Source organism: Ceratotherium simum, chromosome 12, assembly GCF_057802395.1.
Source record: "Ceratotherium simum simum isolate JZ-2026a chromosome 12, ASM5780239v1, whole genome shotgun sequence".
NCBI lineage: Eukaryota > Metazoa > Chordata > Mammalia > Perissodactyla > Rhinocerotidae > Ceratotherium > Ceratotherium simum.
The window spans coordinates 61,895,536-61,921,594 of NC_141911.1; the positions used below are offsets into that span (position 1 = coordinate 61,895,536).

General features: G+C 36.6%; 1 protein-coding gene across 5 annotated transcripts in view; it reads left to right on the forward strand.

The window, feature by feature from the left end:
• Positions 1–26,059, forward strand: part of PRSS12 (serine protease 12) — a 77,836-nt gene that overhangs the window by 44,323 nt on the left and 7,454 nt on the right. For 4 of the 5 annotated variants that reach the window (XM_004426547.3, XM_087437691.1, XM_087437690.1 and 1 more), the window contains 4 exons: positions 151–292; positions 11,934–12,139; positions 15,331–15,409; positions 16,118–16,240. In XM_004426547.3, coding sequence (XP_004426604.1) covers positions 151–292; positions 11,934–12,139; positions 15,331–15,409; positions 16,118–16,240 — 550 coding nt within the window. Of the gene's footprint in view, positions 1–150; positions 293–11,933; positions 12,140–15,330; positions 15,410–16,117; positions 16,241–24,778; positions 25,016–26,059 lie in introns of those variants that run through there. The other variant, XM_087437688.1, reaches the window with a different exon arrangement.

Genomic DNA, 26,059 nt, shown 5'->3' on the forward strand with positions numbered 1-26,059 from the left:
ATCTCCTCTCTTTCTTTCTCTCTTGTATTGCCCAGATGATTTTATGGTTGATTTAAAAAATGAATTGTGTTTTATAAAGTCTCTCCTGCTTTTGCTTTAACATCAGTTTGCTTATTTTGGCTTTTCTAATACTTTTGAATCATGACTTAGGTTTTCCTATTAGACTGATGGATGGAGAAAATAAGAAAGAAGGACGAGTGGAGGTTTTTATCAACGGCCAGTGGGGAACTATTTGTGATGATGGGTGGACTGATAAGGATGCAGCTGTGATCTGTCGCCAGCTTGGCTACAAGTAAGGAAAACCTAATTATTTGGATGGTTACTTGGTAAACATTTCTGACTTTTTAGACCTGTTCTAATGAGTTATTTCTTACCTAAATTAATTTTTGTGATGCAGTTGAAAATACTGGCAGCATACTGATTTGATTCAGATTTATAAAGAAATACTAAGTAGCGTCTACTTAAGTATTTCTGTTGTCTCACAAGAAATATATATTGCGTTACCTAAGAAATGTAGCTTTTATCTAACAGCCAATAGTCTAATAACTCTTGACTATTCATAATACTGCTTCTATCAGGCAAAGGTGTTAACCTTTTCTCTGTCATTTATGTTTTTTGCAGCCTCTTAAGAGATTCTAGAGTTATTGAAATTGTGGTTGGTTCTCATTCACAGTGGTTGTGTTCTCTAAAGTGAACGGTGAACACTGAATTAGCAAATACTGCGCCACTGCTTCTAGGGCTGAGGTTGAACAAGGCGATGCTCTGCCTTCTTCTTTTAGCTCTGATCCTTTTTGTGGTCTATTAGTACCTTTTTCCCCCTCGTTTTTGTGCTGTTTTGTTGGTGATTTTTGTTTAAAATGGCCCCTAAGCCTAGTGTTAGCGTTCCTAAGCACAAGAAGGCTGTGATGTGCCTTATGGAGAAAATACATGTATTATATAGGCTTCATTTAGGCATGAGTTATGGTGCAAAAAACGTGGCACTAAATAGACTGGAAAAAGGACACTTGTTCACAGTTTGAGAGCTGAAATCAAAAGACAGATCATCTTCTTCTGAGACCTCAACTGGGCAACTCAAATCTTTGGAGACTTTGCACATGTCTATAAACGACTATGAAAGCACAGCAAGTATTGATTTTGGAGTTACAAATATATAGAACGTGTTACAATTTAGAGGGTTATGAAATTTAAGCTCATATACATAAATTGCCTAGCTCGTAGTAGATTACTAATAGTGGTTTGGATTTTAAAATATATCATTAATTATACATTTATGTGTATCTTAAATATGGATAAATGTAACTGGTTATTCCTATACAGAATACATTTTCATTTTTAAAAGTATTCCTATTTTAATAAAAGTTCAAATGTTTTATTCTAAAGTCTTAATTCAGAATTTGTTTTTGGCTACTCAGACACTACTTCCATTTATTGCTCAGTTTTGGACCTAGTTGCAATTCCAATAATTTTATGGTCAGTGGGTCCATTATTTGTAATATAGATTTTCAGTATTCGAACTTGGTGTGTGATATAGATTTTCAGCTTTCAAAATATGGGATGGTAGAGGAAGGTAGGAAGAATCTACATTAGACGCCTGGGTGAATTTAGTCAACGATTTAAGATTCCTTTACTCCCACTATGTTTCTAACACTCCTTCCCCCATTTGGAAAAAAAATTATATTCTTACATTACATTCCCAGTGAATTTCCTTATCAAAAATCAGCCATTAAAGTATATTGTTTTCTTGGCCATACTTAATTTTTTTGATAGAGGTGATCCAGGAAACCTAGTATTACCTTTGGAAATATGAAGGGAAATTTAAAGGGAAAGATCAAATTTGATCCTCGAATTGTGTGTCTAAGCCAAGTTTAAGAAGGGAAAACATTCGTAAGCATATCCATCAATGCATTTTCACTTTGATTTCTTTCTACATTTTTTATTGCATTTTACTTATCATAATTTAGTCCATTTTACATTCAACTCAAATGGTGAATTTAGGTGAGAAACAATATAGATTAAGTGAACCAAGTTTGAAGCAATTTTCAATAATGTTTCTGTAACAGTTATCAAGAAAAGCATTGAAAGAATATTTTACTTTGTAATTGTTTTTTAAAGTCTCTTAATAAGTAAATCAGTAATTTAATGTTATTATAACAAATTGGATAATCATCTTGTAGTGCACCATCTACAATTTACAATCAAATAGTACTATTTAAATGAGAATCATTTAGATATTTAATCAATCTGAATAAACTTGAGTGTTTTTATAATTTCCTACTGAGAACATATATTTCACATAAGAACATGTAGTTATATAGTGGTAAACAGGTATGTGACTAGAGTAGGGGATCTTTTTCCCCATATCTACTTTGAATTGTTAACAATCTTTAATAAAGCATTTGTAGAAATCAATCTAGAAAACTTGTAAGTTGTGGAAAGGCTTGAGCCTTATTAATAAGAATTCCAGAGATCTGTCCCCCAGCCAGCTATCTCATACTTGAGAATTAGTCCTTGGAAACAATGAGAATCGAAATAGCATTAGAAAGCATTTTCATAATGAGAAAAACAGAAATTAAGTAACAAAAACCAGGAAATGTGAACAGTAACTAATCCAGGTATGCTTAGAGTGCACAGAAAGTAAAAGCCATTATTTAATGATGTATTACATAATGTCTGACAAAGTCTAGCATATGGGTTTATTGTTTTTAGATGGTTCAGAGAGAAGGTGTTGATATCAAACTCATTAAGATAGACTAAATAGCTATGATGGAAATTCCATTCTATTTGAACTTTGTGTGAATCTATTGGCATATGTTTCAATATGACATTGTTCTTGAACTTCATGTTTATTAGAGTAAAGAATTTAAAGAATTAAAAAAATTAAAGAATTTAAAAAATGATGTTCCCTTACTGTTTTAGTGGAGACCTAAAATTAAGTATATTAAATTTTTATGTTACATTTATTTTATTTTCTTTCTTTCTTTTTTTTTTTTTGGTAAGGGAGATGGGCCCTGACCTAACATCTGTGCCCATCTTCCTCTATTTTGTATGTGGGAAGCCACCACAGCATGGCTTGATGAGCAGTGCATCGGTCTGCACCCAGGATTCCAACCTGTGAACCCTGGGCTGCAAAAGCAGAGCATGTGAGCTTAATCACTACATCACTGGGCTGGCCCTATATGACATTTAAATAGCTGCAAAAATTTAATTTCTGGCATATTTGTATATGACATTTAAAAATAGAACAGTTAATTCATTCTTTTAATTACATCCAATGGAATATAAGTATCATAGTGATTTGATACTCTGTCATCCGTTTAAAAAATGCATGAACAAGCTCTTCTTTGACCTTCAGAAATTTTACATAGTTCCTTTTTCTCCTTGAAATTGTATTTTAAATTTTCTTTCCCCAAAGAATCCTAATGTTATTATGCTTTAAAAAATGTGTGTGCGAGTGCGTGTGTGTGTATACACATGGACAGAGCAAGAGAGAGAGAAATTAAATTCTTCTAATGAATTCCTCTCTGGATTTTATGATTTGTGGTACACAACTGATTAAAGACAATAACAACAACAAAAAATAAAATTTGATAAATAATTATTAAACATAGGAAATAAAAGTTGACCAAACCTGCCGTTTCTTACTTAGATTGATGGCTTGGGTGTATGGTACTTGGTTGAAGGAGGCTTCATTGCTATCATATATTTTGAGTTGTTCTTTTGGCCATTTTAGAGGCTTTTAAATCTTGGAGCAATGCACTGTGGTAGGATTTTGGATGAGGGAAAGATAGGCCTTTCTTTTGTGATGTGGAAGAAAGGAAATTTTGAAAGAGAAGTTGATCTTGATTTCAACAAGACCAGTTTTAGGAGCAGAGATACACATGGAATTTGAGGATCTGAATACTGATTCTCTTAAAGCCTATGTATCCCTTAGAAAGGCATCATCTACTCCCAGGAGCGCTTGGCACCCAGTTTAATGACTAGCGTATTAGAGCCTGTTGTCTCTTTGAAGTTCTCAGCTATGAATTACTACGTGCATGTAGCCCGCTGGGAAGTCCCTTCCCTTTTTCCTATAGATGACACAGTCCTTAATTATTAAAAAAAACAAAGAAAAATTTATTAGATTTCACTATATCATTGAGAATGTCTTTATTTAATCATGCACTTTTATTGGTTTAAAATGTTCTCTAATTTCTATTTGTTGATATATCTAAAATGGTGCACTTTTTAGTCTGATCGATAAATTGCTAAAAAATCATCTTTTGTTTTATTTAATGAGTCTAATTTTATTTTCTATATGTTTACTTCCACCTGTCATCTACTTTTATGCTATTTATCAGGCTTTATTGTCTGTTCTTTCTGTAACCTTCTGTTTTTTGATTTGCAAGCAATCCAATTTTCTATGTTCCTTTCTTTCCTTTCTCTACAGGTCTGGAAATTCGGCGTTCTTATTGTTTTACCAGAAGTTCTTCTTTAAATTTTAAGCAAACATACTGGCATGTTTTCTTACCAATTTCAAAAATTATCTCTAACTTGCCCTTCCTGAAAAATAAAGACATTTAGCATATTATTATTTACTTTCTACCTCCACTCATCCTCACTCCCCAAATTGATGGGACCCACCTTGGATTTTAACTTTAGAATGATATTAATTTTTAATTTTCTTCAAATTACGCCTGTTTGAATTTCAGATTGCTTTACACTACACATCCGCATCATCAGCAATTATTTCCATCTTAAAAAAAGATTAAGGGGCCGGCCTGGTGGTGCAAGCAGTTAAGTGCGTGCGCTCTGCTGCAGCGGCCTGGGGTTCGCCAGTTCGGATCCCGGGTGTGCACCGACGCACTGCTTGGCAAGCCATGCTGTGGCGGCATCCCGTATAAAGTGGAGGAAGATGGGCACCGACGTTAGCCCAGGGCCAGTCTTCCTCAGCAAAAAAAGAGGAGGATTGGCAGATATTAGCACAGGGCTGATCTTCCTCACAAGTGGGGGAAAAAAAAAAAGATGAAGGGGCTGGCCCAGTGACATAGTGGTTAAATTCATGTGCTCCCCTTCGGCAGCCCAAGGTTCCCAGGTTTGGATCCTGGCCACAGACCTACACACTGCTCATCAAGCCACACTGTGGCAGCATCCCACATACAAAATAGAGGAATATTGGCACAGGTGTTAGCTCAGTGACAATCTTCCTCAAGCAAAAAGAGGAAGATTGGCAACAGATGTTAGCTCAGGGCCAATCTTCATCACCAAAAAAAAAGATTAATAAAGTAAGCAACAATCTCTGGCAATTCTGACTAAGAAAAAGGAGAGAGAATACAAATAAACATTAGAGAAAATAAAAGGAATGTAAGCACAGATACACAGAAGGCTAAATAACTTGTAGAAGAATTCTGTGAACTACTTTTAGCTAATTTGGAAATCTAGATGAATTGGACAATTATCTAGGAAACTGTACATTTTCAACAAAAATATAATTATGAAAATAGATAGGAAACCCAAATAGATTAATGACCACAGAAGAAATGACTCTGATATTTTGCTAAAGAATTTTGACCGGTCTTCAAGGCACAGTTCATTCCTGAGGTATATAAATTGCTGCAGAGCAAAAAAGAGGGAAATCTTTCCAGTCATTTTATGAGGCTAATAGAACTTGATTTTAAGACTAGACAAGTTAAATACACACACACACACACACACACACGCACACATACAGAAAACTATACCCCAATCTCATGAATCTTCATACAAAAATTCTAAACCAAATATTAGCAAATTTAATCCAGTAGTATATTAAAAGAAGAGGGCCGGCCCTGTGGCTTGGTGGTTAAGTGCGCGCGCTGCGATGCTGGTGGCCCGGGTTCGGATCCCGGGTGCGCATCGAGGCACCACTTCTCCGTTCATCCTGAGGCCGAGTCCCACATACAGCGACTAGAAGGATGTGCAGCTACGACACACAACTATCCACTGGGGCTTTGGGGGGAAAAATAAAATAAATAAAATCTTTAAAAAAAAAAAAAAAGAACTAGAACAATACTCCACAAACAGAGTCTATTGCCAGAATATGAGTGGTTCAAACTGAGGCATTCAATGAATGTATTTCACTATGTCGTCTATAAGTGAAAACAAATATGTTGAACAAACATATTTGTTTGTGTCAACAAAATGTTTGTTTCAACAAAAATTTGTTTCAAAAAATTTGTTTCAACAAAAATATTGAAAAGTTATATGATAAAAATCAACATTCCTTCCTCATATCTTTTAGGAAGCTGAGAATAAAGTAAAACTACCTTAACTTTATATCACAGTCATCAAATAGGAACAAATCAAGGGTGTGTACTATTACTGCAATGACTCAGTATTATCTGGAGGTCCCACTAATCATTAAGAATTGAGGTGTTGGTATTGAAAAGGAAGTAAGAATTGTTATATGAATAATATGATTGTTCACCTAGAAAACCCTAGAGCATCAATGAGAAAGACACTAGGACTACTGATTATTAATGTAACAATGTAAAATACATATATTTTTAAAAAGCGATAGTGTTCCTATGTGTTGGGTAGAAAATTTTTTAAAAGTCTCATTTATAGAAGGTATAAAAAAAATCGAGGAATAAACCTCAGAAGAATTGAGACCTTATATGAAAAAAACTAAATTTTTACTAAATTTAGAAGACCTAATAAGTGATACCCCACAATCCTGAATGGGAAGACAAAATAGACATTAATCTATACATTAAATGCTATTCTCGTAAAAATGTTTTGTTTTTCTTGGTGTGTGTGTGGGATGGGAAGCAGGACTTGACTTCTGAATTTATCTGAAATCAAATTCATGTGATACTGGCACGGGAACAGGCAAAGAGGTCAATGCTGCCAACTACAGTAGTGCTTATCAACCTTGGCTGTACATTAAAATCACTTTGGGCCTTAAAAAATATTGTCCATGCCTGGCCCCACTCCCACGGATTCTGCTTTATTTGACGTCAGATGGGGTTCAGGATTTGCTGTATTTTAAAAGCTCCCCAAGGTAATTTTAATGTGTAGGCAAGGTTGGGAATTACTGAACTATAAAGACCAAGCAATGGCTTGTGTACATATAAATATGATAGATGAGTAAATAAAAAAGTCCTTCAAATCAGCAGGAAAAGTTATTGGGACAATTACCTTAGGGGCAAAAATAAAGCTAGATCCCTTACTAAATCTAAACAGAAATAAATTCCAGACAGATCAGAATTATGACACAAAATAAAGCAGGAAAAAACCTTTTCTTTAAATAGTTACATTTTAATTATACATATTTCAAACGCATAACTTGCTTTCCAAAGACTTGCCCTCTATTCAGCAATATATATCCAGAACCTTAAAAAACGTTTATAGCTGTTGAACAAAAATTTTGTTTCTGGGAAGAAATCTAAGCTGCCCATAAAGATTTATGTATCAGGATGTATATAATTGTAAAAAGTCTAAATTTTCAAAATAAATGTACAACAGTAGGGAAATAAATTCTAATTTTTCCATACTAAAGTTTGATGCAGAACTACCTATGGCTTGCTAAAAAAATAGATTTCTAAGTCCCACCCTGATACACTCATTCAGAATCAGCCCAAGTGGCCTTTTGAGTACTCTGCAGGTTGAGATCCACTAATCTGTAGAATGAATTTTTTTAACCATTAAAAATCATAGTTGGGGCCGGCCCTGTGGCTTAGTGGTTAAGTGCACACGCTCCGCTACTGGCGGCCCGGGCTTGGATCCCGGGTGCGCACCGATGCACCGCTTATCTGGCCATGCTGAGGCCACGTCCCACATACAGGAACTAGAAGGATGTGCAGCTATGACATACAACTATCTACTGAGGCTTTGGGGAGAAAAAGGGAAAAAAAGGAGGAGGATTGGCAATAGGTGTTAGCTCAGGGCCAGTCTTCCTCAGCAAAAAGAGGAGGATTGGCATGAATGTTAGCTCAAGGCTGATCTTCCTCACACACACAAAAAAATCATAGTTAGTATTTTCCCCATAAATATGTACAAGAAGGAAATATACCCAGATGCTAGCAGTGTGTTGTTGGGATTTTTTATACTTTCATTTTCATTTTGAAAATTTGATACAATGAGCACTTATTACTTATGCAATTATTAAATGAGTTTTTTTTTTTTTTAAAGATTTTATTTATTCATTTTTTTCCCCCCAAAGCCCCAGCAGATAGTTGTATGTCATAGGTTCACATCCTTCTAGTTGCTGTACGTGGGACTCGGCCTCGCGCTGGACGGAGAAGTGGTGCCTTGGGGCGCGCCCGGGATCCGAACCCAGGCCGCCAGCATCAGAGCGCGCGCACTTAACCGCTAAGCCACAGAGCCGGCCCAAAATGAGTTTTATTTATAAAAAAAGATTTACTCTAAGGGTAGCTTTAGAGTCACCTATTTAGCCCCAGGGATCTTCCATGACTGTAAACATTTCTAATGGGTTAAAACTTATTTTTATTTGCAATTTCTGTCAGAGTAGCAGTTACCAAGGCAGAAGAAATGACTGGGTTTATTTATGAAATAAATGTGCTGCCCACTACGAGCATGCTGAAAGGGGATTATCTAAGTGAATTTCTCAGATAATCCATATCCATAAACTACTTCGCCTGAGTTCCCTGCATAACTGTAAGGAAATATAATAGCTTTATCTGAATTAAGTAGACTCTATTTTGACGTTAGAAATCTCTGTTGTCATTTTTAATGAGACAGTTTCTTTTGATTTAAAACGTCTCAGACTTTTGGTTCCCATGTGTGGCTCTCATGTGCTGTGGTTTCTTAGAATAGGAAAGATTTTGAAACTGGACTCTGCACTTTTGCCTCTGTCTGACATTCCCCGCCCTGGCAGAAGAGTAGACACACAGAAAACAGGCATTTAGACATACTAGGGTGTTGACAGCTGCCCCATATATTGCTCAAGACATAAGCAGTTGAAACCAGAAGGCCACTTGTTGAGAATTTGTTCTAACCTTTAGACAGGTTGAAATTTCCTTTGCCCTGTTTCCAGGTTGAGCAGATCTTAAGGCTTTTCTGTCATTGAGTGTTTGGAAAGTAATAGCTTTGAAGATTCCCATGATTACCATTCTTCTGAATGTTTTATTAGGAATTACCCTTTATCACATTACTCCTTTAACATATGCTGTATATGTGAACACAAATAAATACGTAATGTCTGTCTTCTAGGGTGGAAGTGAAAAACTGAACATTGCCAAAGAAAAATTTTAAGTGAAGATATTTTAAGGGGTATATACTAGCTTGGCCTGTTTGCTGGCTTGTTTGTGTTTTTATTCCCTCCCTCTTTTTATTTCTATTTTTAAAAATTTAGTAAATTTAATAACAACCAATTATTAACCAACTATATTATAGCTAATATTTATTGAGTACTTACTATGTACCAGGCATTATCTCATTTAATCTTCACAATAACCAAATGAGGTAGTTACGGTTATCTCAGTTTCGCAGATGATGAAACAGTCTCAGAGAGGTTTCGTAATTGTCTAAAGTTTCACAGCTCATGAGAGACAGAACTGGATTCACATTCAGGTCCACAGTCTGGTCCATCACTGACACTGCCTCTTAATCTAACAATGGTAGTCCTAAACCTCTTCGGCTCAGTGGATGGAATTGTTTCAGTGATAAATTGCTCTTGTATACAGTGATTACTAAGCTAACAACAACAAAACATTTTTTCCCAACTGTATCCAAGTGTTCCAATAGCAGATATGCCATGGTATGTTCAGTGGTTATTTGCAAGGTATCATCACCTAGGTTAACATTAAAACATATTTCTCTGATAAAAGGTATTGTTGATTTATAATTTCCTAAAATAAAATTAGATTCTTTTCTCTTAAATAACATTTTATTTCTAATTATGAAATTAATGCCTATTTATTAGATGCTTTTTTGTGTGTCATAAGAAAGCAGTCTAATTAAAAGATATCTATAAGTATGCAAATAAATTTTTTTACTCAACTTTTCAAAAAAGCTTCTAAGATTAATATTTTGCCATTTTTTTCTTTGTCTTTAACTGGAAAATATATCATACAGCCAAAGAGAATATGTATGTATGTGTATTTTTTAAAGGATAGCAATGAAACAAACACACATCATCCCACTACAGCCACATCTTCAGTTGTGCAGGCTGTAGCCACGTGAATGGCATCTCCTGGTGCTGTGCACAACATGCAGGACCGTACAGAGCAGCCCTGTCCCTGCCACTGAATTTAGGAAATAGAATGTTACTGTACCTTTAAGCTCCTTGTGTGTCAATCCCACTCTCCTTACTCCACCATCTTGAATTTTGGGTCATTTAACTGCATTTCTTCATAATTTTAGAGCAAGTTATATCCTTAAATAATAATTTTGTCTATTTCTTATATATTTTTGAAAGTAAGCAATCATACTTTAGGTTTTCTTCAGTTAATGGCTGTTTTTTTCCTCAGAATTGCTTGTGAGATTCATCTCTGTTGATGCATGTAGCTGTCGTTCTCTCCTATTCATTTTGCTCTATAATATTAAGTCACATAAATATCCAACTTATTAGTTTACTGTATTATTGATAGGTTGTTTATCGTTTCTAGTTTTGCTATGAAAAGTTAGAGTGCTATGAACATTCTTATGTCTTTCTTGCTGGTGCAAGAGTTTTTTTTAGGGAATGTAATCAAGAGTAGACCTTCTGGCTTGTAGAGCATGGGCACAGTCAACTTGTCAAGTGTTGCAAGATTGCTTCCCCAGGTGGCTACGTGATTTACACACTCAATAGCAATGACGGCTTTTTCATCATTTTTTCATTTTTCACCTTTTTTCATTTTGTGCCAATCTAATGGGTAGCTAGTGTTATTTCATTACTTATCTCTGATTACTGGTGAGATTGAACAGGTTTTCATTTGTTTATTGGCCACTGATATATATTCCTTTTGTGTAAAATGCCTTTTTCTGTCTTTTGCCTGTTTTTCTCTTGGGTTGTTGGGTTTTTTTAGTTTTCTAAATGAATTTTGAAAATTCTTTGCATATTTTATACTGTTCCACTCTATTAGAAAATATATTACCAACAAACATATTTGTAAATATGTATTGCAAATATATTCATCAAATTTTTATTATCTTTTCACTTTCCTTAGTGTGATTTTTAGTAAAGTGGCATTCTTAATTTAATTTTGTAGAATTTATTAATCTTTTAATTTATGGCATACTATCTATGTCTTATTTAATAAATCTTCCCCTAACTTGAGGTTACAAGGATAATTTTCTTATAATTCAAACTTCAAAACTTTTGCTTTTCATAGTTATGTCATTAATTTATCAGGAATTGAGTTTTGAATATGGTATTAGTTTGAAATATTTCATTAAAAAGCCTCTGTATTTGGATATTTAAAAAGAAATAATTGTTACTAAAAAAAATTGTAATACACCAAAAGTAAGTCTGCCCTCTATTTGTGATTCCTGGTGTTCTCTTTCTCTGTTAAAAATTGTACATTTTTACTTCTAAAGTAGGCAAAAAATTAGTTCTTAGCTTTCTAGGTAATTATTTAATCTCATAATTTTCTTGGCAATGTTATACCAATTTTAAGAGAGTATTATGCTCTTTAAGGGAGTAGAAAATTTCGAGGTGATTTTTTTCCTGCATAAACTAGAGTTTGAGACTAGCGTGATTTTTTGACATGCCATTAAATGTGACTTTCTTAGCAGAAGCTAAGTGAGAGGCAACTGGTGTAATCAGGAACCTGTGGGGTATGAAAACAAAGTGTAGTCATTACCTCTCTTAATTTTTTTTTGACGGAGTCATGAAATAAATGGGTTTTTGCACATCTAGAGGCTAATTTTAATATATAAAAGTTAAGGAATATAACTGAGCAAGAATATGTTGTGATTTATTCAGATGTATGATTGACTTATTCTCCACATCCTCAAGAATGCTCTGTTTCCAGGGGTCCTGCCAAAGCAAGAACCATGGCTTATTTTGGGGAAGGAAAAGGACCCATCCACGTGGATAATGTGAAGTGCACAGGAAACGAGAGGTCCCTGGCTGACTGTATCAAACGAGATATTGGAAGACACAACTGCCGCCACAGCGAGGATGCAGGAGTTATTTGTGATTATTTTGGAAAGAAAGCATCAGTTAACAGTAATAAAGGTAAGTCACCTTCTGGGGCCTATACAAGTCAAAAATACTAATTCCCACTTTGTTATTATAAGCAGTACTTTGATAACAAAAATCCCCTTCCATGAGGATATATACAATCCCTTGTTCTTTGCGTTAGAATTTAGAGGCGGTGGTTCTTGACAAACTTGCCCGGGTGGAGCTTACAGGGAGAGCAGAGTTCAAGGGCAGGAATGGGTTTACGGGATTTTGTAATCTCTGGGATCTTCCCTTTTTGACATTCTCAGTCATTTCTGTACCATTCCTTCTCTGGATGTAATAAAACTGACAAACTTGTTGGTGTCCTTGAAGATTCAGAATTGATATTTACTTCATCAAAAGAAGGCAAGAAATTAAAATTTAAAGATGAATCACAGAAAGGAACTTCTTCCATACTTACAAATATTTTAAACAACAGGGATAATTTTTAAAATTAGTTGCAAGAAAAATTATCTTTTGTAGATTTTATTCTCTGGAATTTAAAAATGTAAGGAATATGAGAAATAATCTTTTATTATAATACAGTAATAGATGTTTCAAACATAAATAAAGAGTAAGAGTTCTTGAAAGCTCTGAGTTTTTTTTTTCTAACGTTTTTTTTTTTTGTGAGGAAGATCAGCCCTGAGCTAACATCCATGCCAATCCTCCTCTTTTTGCTGAGGAAGACAGGCCCTGAGCTAACATCTATTGCCAATCCTCCTCCTTTTTTCCCCTTTTTCTTCCCAAAGCCCCAGTAGATAGTTGTATGTCGTAGTTGCACATCCTTCTAGTTGCTTTATGTGGGACTCGGCCTCAGCATGGCCGGACGAGCGGTGCGTAGGTGCACGCCCAGGATCTGAACCTGGGCTGCCAGTAGCGGATCGTGGGCACTTAACCGCTAAGCCACGGGGCTGGCCCCAACTCTGAGTTTCATTTTTATGAAACAAATGCTACTTTAACTGAATAAGGAGAAGAACTAGCTATTTTGGAGAAAACTATGGTATATTTCATGAAAAGGACAGTCATCTATTTATATGGATTGAAAGTTCACAGTTTTGATACATTGAATTTCCTTAAAATCTATATCTAAGCATTCTCTTTTTCTAACATCTTTTGGTAACTGCCAAAGACAATGCAATGAATAAATTGGATGTTGTTAGTATGATTCTTCCCTATCTACTGAGGGGCTTTTGAGTGTGGAGAGGAATACTTACAACCCTTTGTACTTTGTTTTATATATACATATTATGTATATATAACACATATTACATATATATGTAATAAATATGATTTGGTAAGCCAATTTTTCCTAAGTATTGATTATAACTTAATTTATTAAATTCTCTTCAATAATTTAAACAATAATTACAAATTGAATATAACTAATCCTTTGGATTATGTCATATTTCTTTTTTTTTTTAAAGATTTTATTTATTTTATTTTTTCCCCCCAAAGCCACAGTAGTTAGTTGTATGTCCTAGCTGCACATTCTTCTAGTTGCTGTATGTGGGATGCGGTCTCAGCATGGCCGGAGAAGCGGTGCGTTGGTGCACGCCTGGGATCCGAACCCGGGCCGCCAGCAGCAGAGCGCGCGCACTTAACCACCAAGCCATGGGGCCGGCCCTGGATTATGTCATATTTCTTAAGCAGTAGAAAAACATAAAAATTGAATAATTGTAAAATGTTTACTATATTTCTATGTAAACCTATTTTTAAATATGAAATACCATGTTTATTTCTTCATTATTTATACATTTGTTTTCATGCCTTCCCAGAGTGGCAGCAATGCTTATTTTGATATCTTACCATGGTTCCAATGCTACCATACCTCAAATAAAAAGATTTCATCTTAGACCAGCTAGATTACTGAATTTGGCTTATTGCCCTGTTGATTTTGTGTTGAGGCTCAAGACCTAGTGACTTATATAAGATGCTTCAAACTCAGGCCATTGGTTGTTGGTCATCTGATGGGATCCTTTTATAAAGGAACTTCATTTTGCTTTTTAATTTTTTGTCACAGTGGATTTTATGGCTTTAAATAGATTTTACTTTTTGCGATCTGGTGCTTTGCTTCAGAATGATGTAAACTTTGAGTTTTGCTTGCTCAGTATTACCTCATTCCTCGTCTTGGCATTATATGCATTGACCTGACTTGGAGCATTATTGGAAACTTATGTGTTTCTGTCTTATAATTTGCAGTGTCATCTAGAGGACTCACATCTTAAGAAATGAGGATTAAAGTTTGACAGCATGCCTCTGAGATTTGGCAAAATAATGATCTTGGTACACACTTTCCAACCTCTTTCTCTGGAGAAATAACTAGTGCTGATTCCCTATTGAGCTCCCTTCTGCCCAGTTGTTATGGGAGACCATTAGTGCTGACTAGATTTTCATGGTCTTGGCACAGTTCCCACCCTCCTCTTCTTCCACAGATAGAAAAACAGTATATATCTACACTTTATACACATGTACTTAACCAAAGAAACAAAATACCCCTATATAGATTCTCCTATTTTCTAAAATTATTTTAAAAATGAGTCAGACCTTATTTTATTTACTCTTCTTTTGTACACCACCTTTCATATATTTTTAATTTAAATCTTCTTTTTTTAATGCTCTTGACAGAAGTCCGTTATCTTGGGAAGTTTGATTATATATCCTTAAATACAGTTTGTTACTTAAATTAGCTCAGTAATAAACCCTTTACATATATTAATCTGCCGTACAAGTAAATGTAAATTTAGATCAGAATTCCATCCTGGGAATGTGCCTTGCTCCTCTGAGTTACATTTGTATATGTGGCTTGTAAGAGTGTTGTATGTGAAAAGCAAGTAATTTAGACCATTATTGCCTTGTTTTGTTTAATGTTCCTGAATGCCAAAACAATTTCTGTAATCAGCAGAGGAGGAGATGTAGGGACCTACAAGGATGACGTGCTGGACAGGGTCAAACCGTTCAGCAGCCTCTGAAGCCCCTTCAGAGCCGCATGTGGGAAACCTCATCAAGTTCCTCGTCTGCTTGAGAATTATTGTTGCCTTGGCTGAATGAGAAAACAACTGTTTATTTTTGTTATAAGAAAGGTAGGCTATAATTTCAGGAGAAAAGGCGTTTTAAACAGAGCAGGAAGCAGCAGGGGCATGTGTCACTTGTGTCTCTACCCCACTGTTAGCCACATGCTAGTTTAATTAATACCTATTTCTGCTCAGAGTCCCTCTCCTCTGTTTGCGGGTTGAGATTACTGCACCGTCGGCAGAAGCGGATCATTGGTGGGAAAAATTCTTTAAGGTAAAAGGTTCTTCAGAAGAGATTTTCCATATTACAGAATTATTTATATACATACAGGGTTACAAATTGGGTATTTTCTACTATGATGTAGGGATTTATTTTACTTTTTTCAGTTTCTAAATTACATACATATTACGCTGATAATCTCACTGTCCTTCAACCTACATTCACTTTATGTGGACCATGTTCTTGTCTCACTGTCCCCTGATTTATGAGGTAGATATATTGCTGAAAAGTTATGTGGCAGAAACAAACTAATTTAACAGGAGATCTGAAACAATGTATAACTACAAAACTCATTTAGTTTAGAATATATTGGTTTCGGACTTGACTCATTTTAGTATAATTTTTTTGTTTGTTGAATATACTAGTGGAAACCAGCACTTTGTTTATTAAATACTTCTTCAGGCTGCTTAGGTGAGATAGAGTGAGGAGAGAAAACACACATCAAATCGTGAAATATGAGGAAGACTCAACTTGTTTCTGAGAATGTAGAGATAGATGGGATGCATACAAATGCCTTTAAACAAATCTTCAGGGTGGTCTGCTCAGAATTGTAGAGGCACCTTCTTAAAATAGGAAGGGATCCTACATCCTAGCGTCCCTGTTACACTCCTTTTCTTCCACCTACAAGCCTTGTAAGTCATTGTTTTAAGGGGTGCTTTTCTGCCTTTTACAATACTGATGAGTGGCTTACTTTCTTCTTAGGGGTGGCTGGCCTTGGCAAGTGTCCCTCCGGCTCAAGTCATCCCATGGAGATGGCAGGCTCCTGTGTGGGGCCACACTCCTGAGTAGCTGCTGGGTCCTTACAGCAGCACACTGCTTCAAGAGGTATGTGTCCACCTTTCCAGACAATTCAGTTTGGCTCTTATTTGCCAGTTCTTCCACTCCCTTCCTGCTCTACAGCATCCTAGAAACTTAGGGTCTCAGGACCAGGCTCTAGGCCTTCCTTGTCTGTGCCAGTGGCACCATGGAAGGGCAGGACGTGATGTGAGGAGCAAAGAGAGCCCTCAGGAAGCTACTTGCTATCCAAATGTTAAAGCAAACTTGAGATTTAGGGAGAAGAGAAGATGGGTTTTTGGAGGGGAGGCAGCTATATTAGTGCTTCCCGAAAAAAGTATCTGCGAGTGAAATCATATCCCTGTAGAGCTAGAAGAGACCTCAGGTCATCTCGTTGTGAATGCTAAGGAGTCGGGAGTGCAGTTTTAGTGTTTTTGATCCTTTGGGTCTTCTTGGTGTTTTGTGTCTTTTAGATTTCTCTATTTGCCCCTTCTAGAAAGTCAGCTTGGATCCTGATTATTTCCTTTTGCCCCAGACGTTTTATCAGTTCAGTCTGTAGTCTTCCTAGTTCAGAGGGGAGGGCCGGCAGAGAAAATCAGCGTGTCGAGCTGCACTAGAACCTGACTCTCCTTTCTCCTTGTCCTGTGCTCTGTCGTGGGCCCTGCTAAACGGCCATTCCCTCAGCATGAATTTTGGTATTTAAAAATGTATAGCAATGCTTGGCAGAATATTGAAGCAAGGTGATGAGTATAAGGAGTTTCACTATACTATTCTAATTTTGTCTATTTAAAAATGGTCATAATAAAAAGCTTTAAATAAAATGTGTACCATATTGCTGAAGAATTCTTACAAGCAAAAACTTATTTTATATTTTTTCATGTGATATCATATGGCCTCATGGTTTATTTGTACTCCATCCATGTAGATTTTGTTCACTATAACTGCTTATGAATTTTAACTCTGATTGTAAGATTAAACCACAGTTTATTTATTCCCTTGCTGATGGCTAGTTAGGTGGTTTCCATTCTTTCTCTGTTAAAAAACAGTGCTTCAGTAGATAGCCATTATGTGTCTCACTGGGTACATACATGTGGGAGCATTTTGCTGGGTCCTGGAGTATGGGCGCCATTCAATTTTATCAGGCACTACTAATTTACTTTCTAAAGTAATTATATCAGTTTATATCCCGGCAACGTGTGAGTTCCTGTTTTCGCATGTCCCCACCTCAACTTGATGCTATCAACATTTTTAATTTTTGCCAATCTTAGAGTTTTTGGATTCCTTTTTAATTCCGTTTCCCTGATTAATCTCCTCCTCTTTCATGAATTCTCTGTTTATATTCTTTGCTTATTTTTCTATTGGGTTTTCTTTTTGTAATTGATTTTAAAATTTTTGGATATGTTCTCTGTACAAAATCTTTATTGTTATGTGTTACAAATACGTTTTCTCAATCTGGAACATGTCCTTGCGCTTGTTTAAGGTCTTTTTCTTAGAAAGGTATTTTAATTTTACTATATTTAAATGTGTCAGCTTTTTAAGTTTTATAAAAGCTTTGTGTATCTTACTTAAAAAATCCTTCTCTAGCCCCATAATAAAGGTACTATCTTAGTTTTTTACTAAAACAATTTACAGTTTTGCTTTTCATGTTTAGATTTTTAATCTGTTTATAGTTTATTTTTGTGTATGGTATATGGTATTAAATTTATACTTTTCTTTATGGATAGTTTTCCCAGCACTTTTTATAGAACATTCCATTTTTCACCCACTGATTTATGTCAACTATATTGTGTGCCAAGTTCTCATATATCTTGGTCTCTAGGATCTCTATTCGCTTCCTCTTATCTATTTTGATAAATATTTATGGAGTAATCTTCCATGTTCAAGGTGCTGCAGAAGACACAAGTCCATATTTTACATAGCCTTTGTCATTTCTGGGATAATAATTGAGTTTGAGAGTTTGAGAGTTCATCTATATACCAGTGAGTTTAATACATTCATGTGTTACGTGAATGGCACAGACAATAGAGATTATATTCATTCATTAACTTAACAAAAAAGTATTGAGCCCCTAATATGCCCAGGAATATGCTGTGCGCTAGAGATATGGTGGAAAACAAGACAGATAGGATCCTTGCTTTCATAAGAGTTTTCAGTGTAGCTATAGGAGCCCAGAGGAGGGAGGCATTAATGTTGCTGACATGACAGGATCGAAAAAAGTTTAGGGCACCATTTTTAAAGTGTGGTCTTTTTCACCCCAATATTAGATACATTCAGCTTGTTAAAAATCTAGATTCCTGGGTCCCTGCTCCAGATCTTTTGAATCTTTGGAGCTGAGACCTGGGAGTTTGCATTTTTATCCAGGCTTTCAGATGATTCTTATGTACACTAAAGGTTAAGATCCACTTGCTTAGTGGATGGTCTGGACGTTTGAAGAATGATGACGAAGAAGAATGTAATGGAGGTGACAGGATACTTATCCTTGTCCTATTCAACATATTAATCACTAAACTGAAAAAGGACACTGATAGTAAGTTAATTATAGTTTTGTATCCCAGGAGGTTGGGAGGGACAAGTAATATGCTGGAAGATAGGATCCACAATGGCAAAAGATCTTGATAGGCTGATTCTAACAAGCAGTATGGAATAAGGGCCAAGTAAAATGTTGCCTTTAGTTCCACGAAACTTGGCCTAAATGCAGCACAAGTGAAAAAGACCTCATGGGTTTTAGTGTCCTGCAACCTTAATATGAGTCAGCAGTCTAATGTGGTTGTCCAAAAAGTTAATCGGTCTTGGGCAGCTCTGACAGAACAGTGTCCTGACAAAGCAGCGAAGAGCCTTGCTATTCTGTCTTACAGTGCTCAGCACTGTCACTATCAAGCAGAGAGAATGTGCTCGGTTCTGGGTGCCACACCATGAAAAAGCAATGTGCTGCACCAAGGAAGGCAAGCAGAAAGGGAGATTGTGTGGAATCAGATTAGATTTGTTACCTGTTGCTTCAGATAACACAGATGTTAATAGGAGATAAGATAATTTTTATTTTAACATAAGGGCTTTTGTTGTTGTTTATTTTTTTATTTCTTTAACATTAGGACAGTTCAAAGATGGAATGAGCTATATATGTGGGAGGAAGAGTGAGTTTGTTTGTGGAGTCCGTTCAAGCAGGGAGGCTGGATTCGTGTATTGTTAGACACTGGAGGTAGGTGATGTCTACTGTTGAGAGCATAGTTGTGAGAAAGCATTAGGCATATCTGAAGGATGGCAGTTATTAGTTAGGGCTGTGGATCTAGAATTTGTGTAGTGGACTGACAGTAGAGAAGCAGGAAAGGTCTGGAATGTCAGGGTAGTGAATTTGTTTCATTCACTAGGGGGTGAGAAACCACTAAAGGTTTTTGAGCCTTGAAATATGATCAAGAGGAGTTTTAGGAGATGAGTCATTTGGAGATGAATGGGAGATCTGAGGGAGTAAAGCAAAGTTATTAATCTAGGGGTCTATGAATGAACTTCAAATTATATGAAAAGTCTTTGCAGACATGCTTATACGGAGTGACTCAAATTGCCGATATTACCAAGTGATTAAGACCCACTATGGTAGGACAGGAGGGAGATTGGTTATAAGGCTATTGTAATAGAGATAGAAGATGGAAAAGAAAAGGAGGGAGAGAAGGTAGAGACTCTGTGATAGAAATCAGTAGAACTTGGTGCTGCATACCAAGAGACTTGGACCTGGCCATCAAGACCAGGATTACAGTTCTAGCTCCTCCAATTGTTAATTGTTTAACTTTGTGGAAATTATTTCACCTCTTGGAGCCTCAGTTTTCTCATCTGTAAAATGAAGGCAATTATGTCCCACAGTGAGGAACAAATGATCTGCAGAGTATGTGAAAGTGTTCTATAAACTGTAAAAGTCCAAACAAACGTTGGCTCTGATTATATTGGGGTTCAAAAGAGAAATTAAAGATTATTATTAGCAAAAGTAGGGAATTCAGGATGATTTCATTCCACTTACTAATAGAGAGGAATGAGATGGGGAACTGCAGAAAACCTGGAGAAGCCTGTCTTGGGGCTTAGAGTTTAGGAAAAATAATTCAGTCGGTTCATTTTAGATTATCCACCTCTTGTTCAAGACTCCTTGTTTTTCAAGTCTCTGCTAAAAGTTATAGTCTTAGGGGTTCAAGGCTTAAAGTATTTAAAGTAGGGAAGTTGCCCAAAATTCCACTTGAGGTTGAAAACTTTGATCTCACTTTTGGGCTCCCTGGAGGGCCTTCCTCCTTTTTTTTTGGTACATGCTTGGATTTGTTTGTTTACAAGTCATTATTCCTCCCGTGGCCTGCTCCATCTACATTATTGCTTAAAGTAAGTGTCTCATTTGTGTTTATAAACCAAGTGTCTAGTATATTACTTGGCACATAGTAGATACCCCTTAAATGATTGTTGCGTGATGAAAGGGGGGCTCAGTTGCCAGATAGTGGATATATTTAAGAATGTTGGACTCTTTAGAGGATGGTGGTATTTTAAACCTAGATCACCAGATAAGTCCTTCCATATGTCATTCTGAATTTCTTCCCATTATCTGCACAGTATAAGATAAAGACAGTTGATTCAAAAGAAAAGAAAAGATATGCAGCATTTTGATGTACTTAGATATAATGCAAGACTCTTTTAATGTGAGTAGGGAGAAAATTGTTTTGCAGTTGTGTTATGTGTCCATCTGACTTGATCTGTAACCTTTACCCAACTTCATAGACTTCCTGTTTTGAAGTCCTAAGGAGGCTACAACTCACATTTTTATTGCAGTAAGTTTATTAAAAGGCATAAGGACAGTTACCAGTGATTAGAACAAGCTCCAAATTCTGTTTTTCTGGGTTCAAGGACTTTGAAACAACCCTCCTTTGATCATCAGAAACACTGAAATTTCCAAAAATAGATTTCCTCTGGAATTGTAGAGACTGGAGTGTAGATGTGATTAGTAACCTCTGAGAGGTTCCTTTCCTATCAGATTTCTTGGGAGTCCAATTTAAAACCTACTGTTAGGGGACCTAGATTTCATATTTTGAAATGAGCTCTCTCACCCCCTTTTTCTTTCTATTTGTATCTCCACTGCTTCATTAACTACTGGACTACTGTATATATAGGGCTTCCTGTTCAGCAGGCTTCCTTGGTGCCTAATCCTTGCATTGATGATATTACTATGTTATTTTATTCTAGGGGGTCATGTCTTTTTATGTTTACTTGTTTTGCCTTCATAGAGTACACACTCTTTTATATGATCCTCATATCAGAATAATCTAGGAATGATGGCCTGGCGAGGGTAAAGTCAGAATGGTTACCTTGGCTCCACCATCCTCAGCTACACTCATTTCACGTGGTCTCTTTACATGATAAGGGTACTTTACTGGATGGCTGACAGAGTTCTAGTAATCCACTTCTAATTAGTTCTTAGCTTTCACATATTGTGAGGTGTCCAGAACATTCTTCTATGACAATGTAACAAGGGTAACTGAGGTAGTTGATGAATCACCATTTAAAGGCCTCTATCATTTTTTTTTTTGGTGAGGAAGGTTAGCCCTGAGCTAACATCTGTTGCCAATCCTCCTCTTTTTGCTGAGGAACATTGGTCCTAGGCTAACATCTGTGCCCATCTTCCTCTACTTTATACATGGGACGCCTGCCACAGCATGGCTTGATAAGCGGTGCGTAGGTCCACGCCTGGGATCTGAACCTGCGAACCCCAGGCCGCCGAAGCAGAGTGCGCGAACTTAACCACTATGCCACTGGACCCGCCCCACTCTATCTCATTTTTCACATTTTTCCTAGTGCAGGGCAATACAGAGTTTGGAATGCAATATCCTGTTGGCAGTTTGAAGTGGAAATTGGATAAATTAAGTTTTTTGGAGTTTCCCTGTGAATCTTATACAATATAAATTGCTTGCTTGTGCTATTTTCCACTCTAAATCACAACTACAAGTAGCATGAAATGACCCTTTGTGGTGGTGCAGCAATATAATTGAGAGGAAAATTCCTGAATATTAAACTAATTCCTTTTAATTGCTTATTCTGAAAACAAACACCATTTTAGAGGAAAGAATGTACTGAAATAAGGACTTTCTTAATTCTTTAATTCTACTGCAAATTTGATTTATTCAAGAGTATAGCTTTACCTGATTTTATCTTTTTGACTTTTTGCCTAGAAACACCATAGCAGCTGGAAATCGTCAGAGATTGTTGCTCTGAAACTCAGAAATGTTTAGATCTTTGTAATTAGAAAGATGAGGCACAGAGGTAATGGGACTTACTTTTGAGAGCACAGTGTGTCAGGTGCATATGTTCCATCATGACCTAGTGTGTGGTAGAGGAGAGTTCTTAAGAACATGGTTTTGGTGATATACGTAATATCATCAATCACGCTAAAACCATTTCCTGAACACACACTGTGTATGTGTAAGGGACAGTGCACGGTTCTACAGAGAAGGTCACTTCTCCCTAAGCAATTGGAACAAAATACACAAGCAACTTTAGTCAACCACTTTTTGAGTTTCATCCAGACAACAGAGAAAAACAGAATCTAGTAGCAGCAGATGTGCACAGGCTGATGTAAAATATTGTTTTTGGAGAGATGAATCCATCTTTGGAACACACACAGAGAATATGACCCTGCAACCTGAATTAACTCTTCTATTTTTAATTCTAGCAATTTCTTGTTCAATTCTAGAATCTCAGAGAAATTGGAATATTGGATTTTACTAAACGGCTGTGTCTCAGATCTTCTCTTGCTCAAGCTTGTCTGGGAATTGCATCTAATTTTTATTTGAGGGGGAGTTGAAGGCATTTCAGCAACGCAAATAACTGAATGGTGTGTCAGCCAAAACCTGAAATGTTTGTTTTAGAAGCATTTTTGAATATAATAAAATCTATCAGAATAACAAAAGCTCAACTAGAAAGACTTGGAAATATGTTGAATAAGAGGATTCCTTGGTATGTCTTCTTGAGAAGCTTAGAAGCATAGGAAATGCTTTCAAAGTCCACAGACACATTGGGAACCTCAAAGTGTTAATCCCTCAAGCATATAGTCACACCCACTAGGAGAGGTGACACTAGAAGACAAATATTTGGTTAGCAAACTAACCCAGCCTTGTGCCAGATGCTCTCCAAATTCCAAACAGAAAATCTGTTCTAAGAATTATTGGAGTGAAGAGTATGGGAATCAATGCTTACTGTTAGCTGATCCATTTCCTTAAATCAGGAAAACCTTAAAACTATAGGTACTAATAAAGAACTTCATTTTGACAAGAGTGGTTCTTTTTATCTTCTTGTCAGGTGAATATTTTACTTTTATTCTCAGTTTAATATCAACTACTGATTGGTGAGCATACTAATTTGAGGGTATACTCAAAAATACCTGCTGAAACCTACTTGATCTGAGAACACAGTATACATATGGAACGTTGTATGGTTTTTGCGTTTTGTTATCTCTTAGGATGTCATCTCTTAGGATGCTCACTTCACCCGGTGAAATTCCAGGCATGCTGGGGCAGGAATTATGCCCATGCCTTTCAGAGTCTTTGTTTCAGTGGTTCTCAAGCCTGACTGCATATTTGAGCCAGCTATGGTCTTACATGAGTCCTATTAATTTGATATTCTCAGAGACTGTGAGGCCTAGACATTTGTATTCTTAAAAGTGGTACATGGGGCCAGCCCGGTGGCGCAAGTGGTTAAGTGCGCGTGCTCCGCTGCGGCGGCCCGGGGTTCGCCGGTTCGGATCCCGGGCGCGCACCGTGGCACCGCTTGGCAAGCCATGCTGTGGCGGCGTCCCATATAAAGTAGAGGAAGATGGGCACAGATGTTAGCCCAGGGCCAGTCTTCCTCAGCAAAAAAGAGGAGGATTGGCATCAGATGTTAGCTCAGGGCTGGTCTTCTTCCTCACACACACAAAAAAAAAGTGGTATAGGTGATTCTGCTGAACAGCCAGCATTAACAAGAACATTAAATCTTTGTTCTTTTTAATGAAATAATAGAAACTTTTGTGGTGTTGTTAATATGAGAATTGGTGAGACGTCTCTTTGATTTCAGTAAGTTAGAGATGACGGTGTAAGTTTGTATGGGGACACACATGTCTTTCAAAAGAAGTTGTTTAACATACATTTATCAGGAGCTTTCCCTGTGCCAAGCACTTTGCTTGGTGCTGAGGACAGAAAAGTGAGCATTGACATGGTCTGCACACTTGAGGAGCCTTTAGCTGGGGAGACCTGACATCTTAACAAGCCCTAGAAACTGTTATAAATGCTATGATAGTGCTATTGGGAATGTTCAAAAGAAGGATTGGCCAATTTTTTTGCAGGGCAGGGATCAGGAAGAACTTTCTAGGAGATTCTTGACTTGAGACTTGAAAGATAAATTCAGTTTTTGCCATATTAGAAATGGGGGAGGGGGAAGGATACTGCAAATAGCTTGAATAAAGACACGGGTTTGTGAGATGCCTCTTCAGGCGGCTAAAAGACAGGCACAGAGACCAGCTGGTATCAGAGAGGCGGACAAGGGCCGTTCTTGGATGGGTTTGTGTATCATTTAAGGAATCTGAACTTCATTATGTAGACACGGGGACCCACCGAAGGGTATTCAGAAGAGAGGTTACATCATCAGGCGGAAGCATCATTCTGGCTGCAGTGTGAAGGATGGATTGAAACAGTTACAACTTGAAGCAGCAAGGCCATCTGGAGACTACTGCATTCGTCCAGACATGAAGTGACACATTAAGGCATGGTTGCCCAAGACTTTAACACTGAGATTATTTTAAAAATAAATTTCCTTGTTGTAATAATGTCCTGTTTTTTTGTTTACCAGCCGAAGACCCAGTTTTTTATTTTGAGGTCATATTATAGCTTTTAACATTGTGTAAATTTCAGGTGTACATCATTATATATCAGTTTCTGTATAGACGGCATCGTGTTCACCATCAATAGTCTAGTTTTCATCCGTCACCATACATATGTGCCCCTTTATCCCTTTTGCCCTCCCCCCAGCCCCTAAAGACCCAATTTTTAAAGAATGTAGAATATATTTATATAGCCAACTTAGATGCAAGCATTATTTTAGCCAAGTGTCACAGCTCTTTTTCAAAGAATGGAAAATACTGTTGTAGTAAGACTTTTTTTTTTTCAGGTTGAACAGTAATGTAATTATCTTAAAGGATATAAAAAGTTGACATATGAAGGGAGTCTCGTAACTCAAGCTTAAAAGTTGAAGCAGCATAAAAGACTGCATAAAAAAATATAATAAACTCAGATGCCTAGTTTATGACAAACTACTTCTCTAGACCAGTGCTGTCTAGTAGAAGTGTAATGTGAGCCACATATACAAGTCATATATGAAACTTTAAATTTTCTTTTTTTTTTTTTTAAAGATTTTTTATTTATTTTTTATTTTTTCCCCCCAAAGCCCCAGCAGATAGTTGTATGTCATAGCTGCACATCCTTCCAGTTGCTGTATGTGGGACTCGGCCTCAGGATGGACGGAGAAGCGGTGCCTCGATGCGCACCCGGGATCCGAATCCGGGCCACCAGCATCGCAGCGCGCGCACTTAACCACCAAGCCACAGGGCCGGCCCTGAAACTTTAAATTTTCTAGTAGCCACATTAAAAGATAAAAACCAAAGAGGTGAAATTAATAATATATTTTATTTAATTCAATATATCCAAAATATTATCATTGCAAAATATAAAAATTGAGATATTTAATATTGTTATTAATTATCTATAGAGAGAATATATTTAGTATTCTTTTTTCATACCAAATATTCGAAATCCTGTACATGCTGTACACATCTCAGCTCAGACTAACTACATTTCAAGTGTGCTCTAGTAGCCACATTTGGCT